We start from the raw sequence: 12,233 nt of genomic DNA on the forward strand, positions 1-12,233 counted from the left end.
TGGGGATGGGTGGGTGATGGTTGCTTTTTCTGCAGCCTCCCTAGGCCAGTTGTCCCTTCCAAAGAATCACAAGGGCATGGGAGAAGGTCCTGGCTGATCATGTCAGGGACAGGAAACTACTCACGTTTCACTGTTTCTTGGGGCGGGAGTGGGGGTGGGGGCATTGGGACCCCCTTGGGGCCTCCTAATATCCTGCGAGTCCCCACCTCCAGGGCCAGAAACTGCCTGCCCCTGCTCCCCCCACGCCCAGGTGCGGCGGGCAGCACACTCCCTAGAGCCAGGACCACTAGTTCGGTCAAATCCGGGGCGGGCCATTCAAACAGCTAAGGGAGGCGTCTCCTAGTGCGCCTTTTCCTGAGTCATCTCTGCACGTGTTTGCCCCTTTTTTCTTCGCTGCTTGCCGCTAAGTGTTCCTGGAACCAATTTGATACGGGAGAATTAAGGCTGAAACCTCGGAGGAGCAACCACTTTTGAAGTGACTTCGCAGCGTGCGTTAGGTGCGGACTAGGTGGCCGCGGCGGGAGTGTGCGGGAGCCTGAGTCCACGCGCGCGGCTGAGAACCGCCGGGACCGCACGTGGGCGCCGCGCACTTCCCCCGCTTCCCAGGTGGGCGCGGGCAGCCAGCCCACCTCCCGTCCGGCCCCGGGGATGCGCGCCCTCCTCGCCGCGCTGGGACTGCTGTTCCTGGGGGCGCTCCGAGCCTTCCCACAGGTAAGCGGGTGACGCGCGCCTGGGGAGGCGCCGGCCGTCCAGAGCCCGGACAGTGTGGGGTGCGTGGGACGCAAGGGAGGACACTCCTCATTCCGTTCCCTGCCCAGCTGTGGTGAGGGGGTGCGGGTGACAAGCAGGGACACCGGAATATGCAAGCACCCACAGGTGGGAGGCTGGCTGAAGGGCTAGAGGGGGGCGGCTCCGCACCCCCAGAAGGCTGGGACTGATTCATTCATTCAATATGAACTGGACCGAGCGCACTGCCATACGCGGGAGGCGCTTTTTGTCCCGACTACCTGCTGGCCTGTCGGGGTCCTGGGCAGATCAAGTGAGGCCGTGGGGGTCGTGGGCAGGCCAGGTGGACCCCCCTTTGCCATGGGAGGTTGGTCGTCCGCGCTCTACCCTGCTGTGTGCGCGGTCCCCTGTTTGCCCCCTCCCTAACCTGGTCACTGGCTGGAGGGTCAAGAGAGGGAGGGGGAGTTGGCTGTGCGTGAGAGTGGGGTGAGGGAGCAGGACCACCCGGATTAGCTTCCCCAACCCGCGTCCGGCAAAGCAACAATGTGGATTGAATTAGCTGGAGCACGTGGTGGGCATTTGCCCCTGGAAGAAGGTCAGTGGTGGGGCTGAAGTCTATTGTGGGTTGCCTCAGAATTGAGTTTGAGGACTGCTTCAGGAAAACTGAGCACGTACCAGTGGCCAGCGCCAAATTAATCACTGCGGGGAGAACTCAAAGTAACCAGGTGTGTTTCACTGAGCCCAGGGGCTGCCTGAGAGAGAGGCCCTCAGCTGACCCAGGACCCTGGTGGACCCCTGCATAGAACCATAGTAGGTGTGAGTGGATGTCTGCTGAATGACACAGAGGGAAAGGAAGGAGCAGGCTGTTGGTCCAGCAGTGGGTCGCCCTTGGGGAGAGGGAGGACCCAGTTCCCCTTTAAGCCTAGAGGAAGAGAGGAATCCATGCTATGGATCAGTTCTAGTCATCTGAACCTTAGGCAGTGGGAGGAGAGTGGCGGAGTGGGCTTTAGGCAGGAGGGAGGATCTATGCAGCAAAGGGGACAGCCAGGTGCCCCCTTCCATCTCCCATGGGCAATGTGAGGCGTTGCCCCTTCCCCCTGAGAGGGCAGGGGGGAAAAAGCCCTAGCTAGAGACGTCCTGTCCCAGCTCTGCAAGCCCTCACCTGGGGGAAGGTAAGAGTTTGGGGTGCCAAGGTCTTGGGGAGATAAAGGAAAGGAAGGGATGTGAGAGGGGCTTGGGGGGCTTTGCTGGTTTGGCGGCTGAAGCTCATGTACTTCCTTTTTGTAGAGTGAAGCCCCCTCCACTTTTTTATGTTAGAGACAGGGTCTCACTGTTGTCCAGGCTGGAGGGCCATCATAACTCATTGCAGCCTGAACTCCTATACCCACCTTTTTTTTTTTTTTTGAGGTGGAGTCTCACTCTTGTTGCCCATGCTGGAGTGCAATGGCTCCATCTCGGCTTGCTGCAACCTCTGCCTCCTGGATTCAAGTGATTCTCCTGCCTCAGCCTCCCAAGTAGCTGGGATTACAGGCATGTGCCACCACACCTGGCTAATTTTTGTATTTTTAGTAAAGACGAGGTTTTACCATGTTGGTCAGGCTGGTCTTGAACTCCTGACCTCAAGTGATCCTCCCGTCTCAGCCTCCCAAAGTGCTGAGATTACAGGCATGAGCCACCACATCTGGCCTCCCGTACTCTTTTTAAAATAAAAATACTATATATTTAATTGCACAAGGAATATGCAAATATATCCTCAAAGCAAAACGATAAACGCTACAGATAAAGCCAAGTCTTTTGAAACCTCCTCATCCTGATCCCTTCAAAGATGTAACCACCATAATTGATTTGGTGTGTTTCCTTTGCAGACCTTTATAAATGCATGTCTATATTTATATTGTTTTTATAGACATATATAGAGCTTTCCATATACTATACCCTACAGTACATATGGTTCTTCATTTGGCTTTATAATGTCTATGAGGCATCTTGGTGAGCTTTCCATGCTGAAACTTACACATCCTCTGCCTATCTTTTAAAATGCTATGTGGTCTTTTACCAAATGGGATGTTTCATAGTTTATTTATGTCCTGGATGGATGGGTGCTAAGGTTGCCACCACTATTCTTTCTTTCTTTGTTCGCTATTACAGGGCACAGCCCCATATGGATGCTTTTGGAAATAAATGTCTGTGATTCTTTCCTAGACAAGAGACTGAGAAGAGAATACTGAGGTTGCAGGGTGAAAATGCATTCAAATTAAAAGACACCACCGAACTGCCTTCCAGGGTGGCTGGACAATTTACCCTCCTGTTAGCAGGCCAAGAGAGTAGCAACTTTCCCACATCCTAACCGACATTTGATCTTATCAGCATTTTAATTTTTCTCAATGTGATTAGTGAAAAGGGTTATATCCTTGTTGCCTTAATTTGCATTTCTCACCTACCGGGGAAGCTGAGCGTCTCTCTGGGCTCAGGCACTAGGTCATTTCTTCGCAGGACTCAGGGGGTCTTTGTGGAAGGGGCTACCTGCCCAACACAGTACTCCTTTTTACCCCTCAAGCCTTCTCCCACTTCTGTTTTTTTCAGTAAAGGTTCAGGAAGCTCATTATGTTAAAAAAAAAAAAAATCCCAAATTAGGGTTTGAATTTCCTTGAGTTTAAAATTCTTTTTTTTTTTTTTTTTTTTTCTTTTTTTAGATGAAGTCTCCCTCAGCTGCCCAGGCTGGAGTGCAGTGGCACGATCTTGGCTCACTGCAGCCACCCTCTCCAGGGTTCAAGCGATTCTACCGTCTCAGCCTCCCGAGTAGCTAGGATTACAGGCACTTGCCATCACGCCTGGCTAATTTTCGTTTTTTAGTAGAGACAGGGTTTCATCATGTCGGTCAGGCTGGTCTTGAACTCCTCTGCCCCCCTTGGCATCCCAAAGTGCTGGGATTACAGGAGTGAGCCACTGCCCCCAGCCTAAATTTTTATTTATTTATTTTTATTTTTTGGGACAGTCTCACTTTGTCTCCCAGGCTGGAGTGCAGTGGCGCGATCTCAGCTCACTGCAACCTCTGCCTCCTGGGTTCAAGTGATTCTCCTGCCTCAGCCTCCCGAGTGGCTGGGATTATAGGCATCTGCCACCACACCCAGCTAATTTTTGTATTTTTAGTAGAGATGGGGTTTCATCATGTTGTTCAGGCTGGTCTCGACCTTCTGGCCTCAAGTGATCCTCCCGCCTCAGCATCCTAAAATGTTGGAATTACAGGCGTGAGCCACCGTGCCCATCCTGAAATTCTTTTTTCATCTCTATTTGATTTTTCCCAAGACTCTATCATTTTTCGCCTGGTATTCTGAGGCAGGAATGCTTTCTTGCTAGCTGTCACCATCTGAGAGTTAGCCTCTGATGCTTCATGTCACTGTCTTGTCCAATTGTGTTTTTTGCAGTCTGACCCAGGGTTAACTGGTGCATATCCGCAGAGAAAAATTTTTCCCCAATAGCTCCATCCTTTTCATCCAGGCACCATGGGGTGGGGTTGAGGGGTGGGGGAAGCCCCGGCCTTCTTGCGAACTCAGTAGACTTAGAATTCCCCCAACATCATGTTCCTTGCCAGAGCTAAGGCTAAACAAGCCTTCCTCCCACATCCACGTACCCCCAATTCCAGCCAGATGTAAGCAGCTTTGTTCTGAGTTAGTGTGCAGGCTGGGACCAGGAAGGTTCTCATGAATGATCTTAGCGGGGGCTGGGCGCGGTGGCTCACACCTGTAATCCCAGCACTTTGGGAGGCCACGGTGGGCTGGCAGATTACTTCGAGACCAGCCTAGTCAACATGGTGAGACCCCCTCTCTACTAAAAATACAAAAATTAGCTGGGTGTGGTGGCAGGCGCCTGTAATCCCAGCTACTCAGGAGGCTGAGGCAGGAGAATCACTTGAACCCAGAAGGCGGAGGTTGCAGTGAGCCTGCACTCCCGCCTGGGTGACAGTGCGACTGGGTTTCCAAAAAATAAAAATAAAAAATCAAATAAAGGAATTTTAGTTGGGGTGATAGAAAAGCTCTATGTGTGACTCCTCCACCTAGCAATTTAACTTAAAAAGCTTAGCTAGTTACCCCACAGAGTGGAGTGCTAATGGAATTTCAGGGAGTGACAAGAGGGCAGGAGAGATTTTCTGGTTTTGTTTTGCAAAGGGGACATTTCCAGAGCTGCTCAAATCCTGCAGGGAGGCAGGACGAGGGGACCTGGAGAGGAGGGGACCGTGAAGGGGTGGAAGGAAGGCCTGGTTTGTCTTAATCGAAGCCCTTCCCGAGGCAGCACAAGCGCTCTGGGGACAGGGAGTCGTGTTACTCAGCCTGAGAGCAGTGAGTGCCGGAAGGAGGGGCGTTTACTGTAAGTTTCTGCTTCTGCTCCCACTCATATCTGACTTCGACTTGTTTCTTGAGCAGATTGTGATTCATTCTAAGGTTTGCATACTCCCTCATCACCCTTCTTCACATCATGACAATCATCAGAAGGAAAATGGGGCTGAAGGATGATTGTGTCTGGGCCGGGGGAGTCCGGGAGGCTCGAGGGTCCTTGGCGATGACGGTAGATCAGCCCGGCCTTGGCTAGCTTGTCCCGCCAGTGTGCTGACGCTGGGGGTGGCCCATCTGGGATGACGGTCCTCATTTCACAGACAAGGATTCAATGCGGACGCCCAGAGGTAGGGGAGAGTCTTGCCCACAGTTCCAGGACTGGTCGGGGTAGCGCCCACCTAAGCCACAGACTAGACACGTAGAATGTCAAAAAAAAAAAAAAAAAGGCAGCTCTGGGCCACACCAGTTCTCCACTTCTCTCTCTCCCCTCCCAGGTCCGCCCTGGGGATACTGGGGTGGGGGTGGGGGACCTCCTTCCGGTATCTACGGTTGAAAACCACTGGGCATTCTCGTGGCCTCGCTGGTGGGGAGGGACTTTTTATACATGGCTCAGTCTAGTTACTCCCTGCATGCTTAAGTCCTTGGGTGACATTGATGCAAGTATTCGTGCATGCATGCATTCAGCAGATCTGAAATGAGCAGCTGTTCTGGGTCAGGCACGGCTCCAGGGACTTTCATTCGGCCTCTGCTTGTATGCCCCCCATGACAGGATGCTTGCTCTGTGCCGAGGCAGCTCACGCCATCCTGGGTTAGCTTTGGCATTTAGACGATCTTCACGATACACTGAAATCTGTTTCTTTCTTTCTTTTTTTTTTTTTTTTTTTTTTTGAGATGGAGTCTCTCTCTGTTGCCCAGGCTAGAGTGCAGTGGCGTGATCACGGCTCACTACAACCTCCACCTCCTGGGTTCAAGCAATTTTCCTGCCTCAGCCTCCCAAGTAACTGGGACTACAGGCATGCACCACCATGCCTGGCTAATTTTTTGTATTTTTAGTAGAGATGGGGTTTCACCATGCTGGCCAGGCTAGTCTCGAACTCCTGACCTCATGATCCACCCGCCTCCGCCTTTCAAAGTGTTGGGATTACAGGCATGAGCCACTGCGCCTGGCCTTTTTTTTTTTTTTTTGAGAAGATGGAGTTTCGCTCTTGTTGCCCAGGCTGGAGTGCAATGGTGCCGTCTCGGTTCACTGCAACCTCTGCTTCCCAGGTTCAAGTGATTTTCTTGCCTCAGCCTCCATAAGTAGCTGGGATTACAGGTGCATGCCATCACGCCTGGCTAATTTTTGTATTTTTAGCAGAGACAGAATTTCACCATGTTAGCCAGGCTGGTCTCAAACTCCTGACCTCAGGTGACCCACCCGCCTCAGCCTCCCAAAGTGCTGGGAATACAGGCGTGAGCCACTATGCCTTGCCTGAAATCTAGTTTTGAAAATGAGTCACCTCCGTGTTCCTCAGAAGTGCCTCTGGTGATGTGAAGACTGTGACCTTGGGTCCCCGGAGTCTCTCAGCCAGTCACACACCTGTCCTCCAACATTTATTCCTCATGTATCATGAGCTCAAGGCTCCTCATCTGCCTGTTCTCTTCAATTCATTCATTCCACAAACATTTATTGAGCACCTTCTGCATGCCAGGGAGTACTCTGGGTGCTGCACGTTCATCCATGCACCGTACAGCCAGGTCTCTGCTCCGTGGAACTGACTTTCCACAGGGGTGACAGTCAACAGACTGCTGCTAGCTGCAATGAGAGGATTAGAATCCTGCAGTGGGAGAGAGATGGGCGGCTCCCTAAGATGGGGAAAACAGGACTTGCAGAGGGTAACACACACACGGAATGAAAAGAGGGAGGAAGCCAGTGGGAGGTTAGTAGAAGAGCATCCAGGCCCAGGGGGTAAAAGCCCCAAGAGGCTGGAGGAACAGGAAGGAGGCCGGTGTGGCTGGAGGGAAGTGAGTGAAGACGGGTGGTTAGGAGCAGGTGGCAGGAAAGTTGGTAGATCGTGCAGACCTTTGTGGACTGTGGTCAGGTTTTTGGCAGGGGAGTGATACTGCATGATATATTTCAAGTTCCCTCTGTCTGCTGTGGGGGCTGGGAGGTGGGGGGAGCAGGCAGGATGGGAGCAGGAAGCCAGGTCATTGCAGTGATCCAGGGGAGGGGTGAGCAGAGGTGGGAATGTACTTTTTCTTCTTGTCTTTTTTTTTTTTTTTGAGACAGGGTCTTGCTCAGTCACCCAGGCTGGAGTGCAGTGGTGCCATCTCGGCTAGCTGCAAGCTCCGCCTCCCAGGTTCACGCCGTTCTCCCGCCTCAGCCTCCCAAGTAGCTGGGACTACAGGCACCTGCCACCACGCCTGGCTAATTTTGTTTTTGTATTTTTAGTAGAGACGGGGTTTCACCGTCCTAGCCAGGAGGGTCTCGATCTCCTGACCTCGTGATCCGCCTGCCTATGTAGAGACAGGGTCTCGCTATGTTGCCCAGTTTGGTCTCAAACTCCCAGGGCTCAGGTGATCCTCCTGCCTCTGCCTCCTATGTGCTGGGATTACAGGCATGAGCCACTGTGCCCAGCTGGAATGTGCTTTCAAGCTAGAATTAAGCAGACCTCATGGATGGGTCTGCAGGGAGCACAGAGGGCAGGAGGGAAATCAGGGATCCCGTCCATATTTGGGAGCTCAGTGTCTGGCTGCAGGGAGGTGTCATTTTGGGATGTGGAAAAAAACAAGTGAAGGATGGAACAGGTGTTTTGGAGAAAAGTTCTAGTTTGCCCATGCTCAAGTACAAGTAGGGGTTGGGTGTTGAAGTATGGAGCCATCTATAGAGTCCAAGCCGCTGATGTGGATCTCTGGGTACCAGAGTCCACTGTAGAATTCCTGGTGCCACCTGGGTCAGAGACCACTCCCCAGTAGACTCACCTTACTTCTATTTTTTTTTTTTTTTTGAGACGGAGTCTCGCTCTGTCGCCCAGGCTGGAGTGCAGTGACCGGATCTCAGCTCACTGCAAGCTCCGCCTCTCGGGTTTACACCATTCTCCTGCCTCAGCCTCCCAAGTAGCTGGGACTACAGGTGCCCACCACCTCGCCCGGCTAGTTTTTTGTATTTTTTTTAGTAGAGATGGGGTTTCACTGTGTTAGCCAGCATAGTCTCGATCTCCTGACCTCATGATCTGCCCGTCTCGGCCTCCCAAAGTGCTGGGATTACAGGCTTGAGCCACTGTGCCTGGCCACCTTACTTCTATTAACCTAGCCCAAGATCCCCCTTTTTTGGCCTCCACATTATCCTGTTCATTCATTCCAACCCAAGCATAGGCTCTTTTATTCATCCTGGTTACAGTATATGTTCGTTTTCTGCTGCTGCTATAACAAATTAGCACACATTTGGTGGCTTAGAACAACATGAAGGTATTGTCTTATAGCCCTGGTGGTCAAAAGTCTATGACAAGTCTGTAATTCCAGCACTTTGGGAGGCTGAGGTGGGCAGATGCTTGGGACCAGGAGTTTGAGAGCAGCCTGGCCAACATGGCAAAACCCTGTCCCTGCTAAAAATCCAAAAATGAGCTGGGCGTGGTGGTACGTGCCTGTAGTCCCAGCTACTTGGGAGGTTGAGGCACGATAATTGCTTGAACCTGGGAGGCAGAGGTTGCAGTTTGCCGAGATCCCACCACTGCACTCCAGCCTGGGTGACAGAGCAAGATTCTGTCTCAAAAAAAGAAAAAAAGTCTATGATAAGGCAGTGGAGCTATGGTTTTCTTCTGGATATGCTGTGGCAAAATGTTTCCTTGCCTTTTTTCAGCTCTAGAAGCTGCCTGTGTTCCTTGGCCCCTGGCCCTGCATCACTCTGAACTGTCCTTCCGTCCTCACATTTCCTCTCTCTCTCTCTTTTTTTTTTTTTTTTTTTTTGAGATGGAGTCTCGCCCTGTTGCCCAGGCTGGAGTGCAGTGGTGTGATCTTGGCTCACTGCAACCTCCACCTCCTGGGTTCAAGTGATTCTCCTGCCTCAGCCTCCCTAGTAGCTGGAACTACAGGCACCCACCACCACACCCGGCTAATTTTTGTATTTTTAGTACAGACGGGTTTCACCATGTTAGCCAGGCTGGCCTCGAACTCCTGGCCTCAAGTGATCCATCCGCCTTGGCCTCCCAAAGTGCTGGGATTACAAGCACTCGCCACCATGCCAGCTAATTTTTGTATTTTTACTAGAGATGGGGTTTCACCATGTTGGCCAAGATGGTTTCGAACTCCTGACCTCAAGTAATCCACCCGTTTCGGCCTCCCAGAGTGCTGGGATTAGAAGCATGAGCCACCTTTGAGAGTAGGGTATTTGGCTAAAGGTATGAACTTTTTTGTCAGCCTGTCAGGGTAATCCCTTACTTCTGACACTAGCTGGTGACCTTGAGCAAGTTAAGTTACCTCTGTGTGCCTCGGTTTCCCCATCTATAAAATGGGCTAATAACAGTAGCTACCTTGTATTGTAGGGCTGGTGTAAGGATGACAGGAGTTAATATGTGCCAAGGGCTGAGAGCAGCTCCTGGACACAGTAAGTGCTGTGTAAATAAAGGTGAGCCTTATTAGGTGCCTGTTGTATGCTGGGCATTGTGGATACAGCCTTGGAGATGAACCAGTTCCAGTCCTTGCCCTCGATGGGTGGCAGTGTGGGAAGGGAAGACAGAGGAGAGGGTGGCCAGTGCTGTGTCGGGGACTGTCTGGGGCCTGTGGGAGTCCAGAGGAGCCCATCTTCACTTTCACCTGGGTCAGTGGGGGATGGAGCCTCCAGAGTTTGCAGTGACAAGGCTCTGCACCACAGATGGTGCCATTGTCCTCGCCAGCTTTGCCCAGGGCTCTGGAGGCAGCAGAAGGGGTCAGAGGTCAAACAGCACATCAGCGCCCATGGTTGGGGCAAGCCTGGGGCCTGCTTTGGAAGCCCCACCCAGCAGGCTCCCCTTGGGTTCTTGGGTCCTCCAGGGAGCTGAGAACTCCTGGAGGCGTCACCCACGGCTTCATTTCAGCAATTAACTTTCCTGATGGCCTGCTGCCTGCCAGGTATGGTTCCTGGTCTCAGGGAGTGCACAGGTAGTGTGGCCTCCGCACAGTCTCCTGAAATTGTTCCAACCTGCCGAGACCAGGAAACTCCTAAACCCCACCTTCACCTTCCCAGCCAGGGCAGGCACCCTTCCCGCTCTTGAGTCAGGTGAGGGAGGCCAGGATGCAGCGGCCAGGCCAAGAGTTCTCTCTCTCCAAACGGTCTGGGGGGCATGTGCCCCGCCCCTTCCCCACACACAGTCTAGGAGAGGAAGGTGGGCAAGGACACACACCAGGCTGGACGCAAAGGCTCACGCCTGTATTCCCAGCACTTTGGGAGGCCGAGGCAGGAGGATCTTATGAGCCCAGGAGTTTGAGAACAGCCTGGGCAACAAACAATGAGCTGGGCATGGTGGTACGCACCTGTGGTCCCAGCACCTCAGGAGGCTGAGGTGAGAGGATCACTTGAGCCCCGGAGGTCAAGGCTGTAGTGAGCTGTGTTCATGATCGCAGACTGCACTCCAGCCTGGGTGACCGCGAGGCCCTGTCTTAAAAACAAACAAACAAACAAACAAAAAGTAAATACACAAGCCCCTTCTGAGCAAGTGGCCTGAGGCTGGCACAGGAACCCAAGGCGTCTCCAAGAGGATCAAAAAGTTGAATATTCCCGGGGAGCTGGGCCCCGTTTCCTTTTTCTTCAAGTCCACTACATTTTCCTCCCTCCCTCCCTTCCCTCTCTTCTTTGTCTCTTTCCTTTCTTCCTTTCTTCCTTTCCTTTCCTTTTCTTTCCTTTCCTTTTCCTTTTCCTTTCCTTTTTCTTTTTTTTTTTTGACAGAGTCTCGCTCTGTCACCCAGGCTGGAGTGCAGTGGTGAGATCGTGGCTCAGTGCAACCCCCACCTCCCGGGTTCAAGCGATTCTCCTGCCTCAGGCTCCCGAGTAACTGGGACTACAGGCACTCACCACCACGCCTGGTTAATTTTCATGTATTTTCACTAGAGATGGGGTTTCACCATGGTGGCCAAGCTGGTCTCAAACGCCTCACCTCAAATAATCTGCCTGCCTCGGCCTCCCAAAGGGCTGCGACTTCAGGTGGGGGCCATCGCGCCTGGCCCACTACATTTTTCTTTGTAGCTGCCATCGTCCCGTGGTGGCTGTTGCTGCCTGGGAACGTACTTCAGGGCTGGGTGGGTTTTACCCCGTCTGAGGTGTAGCTAAGGATGCAGCTCTAACACTTGCTTCGGCCCTGGAACCTTCAGGATCCCTGCAGTCTGAACAATTGGCTCATGGAGCTGGCATGGGATTTCTGTGGGGCAGGAGGGATTTCTCGGTGGGAAGGGAGGATCAAGCAGTTTGCTAAATTCGGACTCAAGATGTGATCTTGGTAAAATGGACTCGCTTTCCTCCATCCTGTCCACCTCCCCACCACATGAATGGTCCTGAAACCCTTTAATGCTTCCCTAGTGCCAAAGGCAACATTTCCCAGTCACTTTCTGGCAATGGCAGTTCTGAGAAAAAAAGGTTCTATGGCCAACGAAGTTTGAGAAACATTGCAGATTTTTCTGACTAGCCCCCATAACCTTCCTTGGAGAATCAGAGAGTAAGAAAGCACATCAAAGGCTCTGAAAGGCCCCGTGATCTAAAATGGATATCTCTCAAATGGACTCCAGTGATTTTGTTTGTTTGTTTATTTATTTGTGAGACAGGGTCTCACTCTGTCACCCAGGCTGGAGTGCAGTGTTGCAATCGTAGTTCACTGTAACCTCAAATTCCTGGACTCAAACAATCCTGCCACCTGAGTTCCTTGAGTAGCTGGGACTACAGGCACGTGCCACCATGCCCAGCTAATTAAATTTTTTTAATTTTTTAAATTTTTGGGCCGGGCACAGTGGCTCATGCCTGTAATCCCAGCACTTTGGGAGGCCGAGGCAGGTGGATCACTTGAGGTTATGGGTTTGAGACATGCTGAAACCCCATCTCTACTAAAAATACAAAACTTAGCCAGGTGTGGTGGCACATGCCTGTAATCCCAGCTACTTAGGAGGCTGAGGCAGGAGAATTGCTTGAACCTGGGAGGCAGAGGTTACTGTGAGCCGAGATTGCACCACTACAGT

General features: G+C 52.1%; 1 protein-coding gene across 4 annotated transcripts in view; it reads left to right on the top strand.

Moving 5' to 3' along the window:
- The first annotated feature begins 275 nt into the window (after positions 1 to 275).
- TNFRSF8 (TNF receptor superfamily member 8) overlaps positions 276 to 12,233 on the top strand; it is an 80,938-nt gene continuing 68,980 nt past the window's right edge. For all 4 annotated transcript variants that reach the window (XM_009195306.4, XM_009195187.4, XM_031664480.1 and 1 more), the window contains exon 1: positions 276 to 711. In XM_009195306.4, the coding sequence (XP_009193570.3) occupies positions 649 to 711 (63 nt within the window). In that variant the 5' untranslated portion in view covers positions 276 to 648. The remainder of the gene's footprint in view (positions 712 to 12,233) is intronic.

Source organism: Papio anubis, chromosome 1 (assembly GCF_008728515.1).
Source record: "Papio anubis isolate 15944 chromosome 1, Panubis1.0, whole genome shotgun sequence".
NCBI lineage: Eukaryota > Metazoa > Chordata > Mammalia > Primates > Cercopithecidae > Papio > Papio anubis.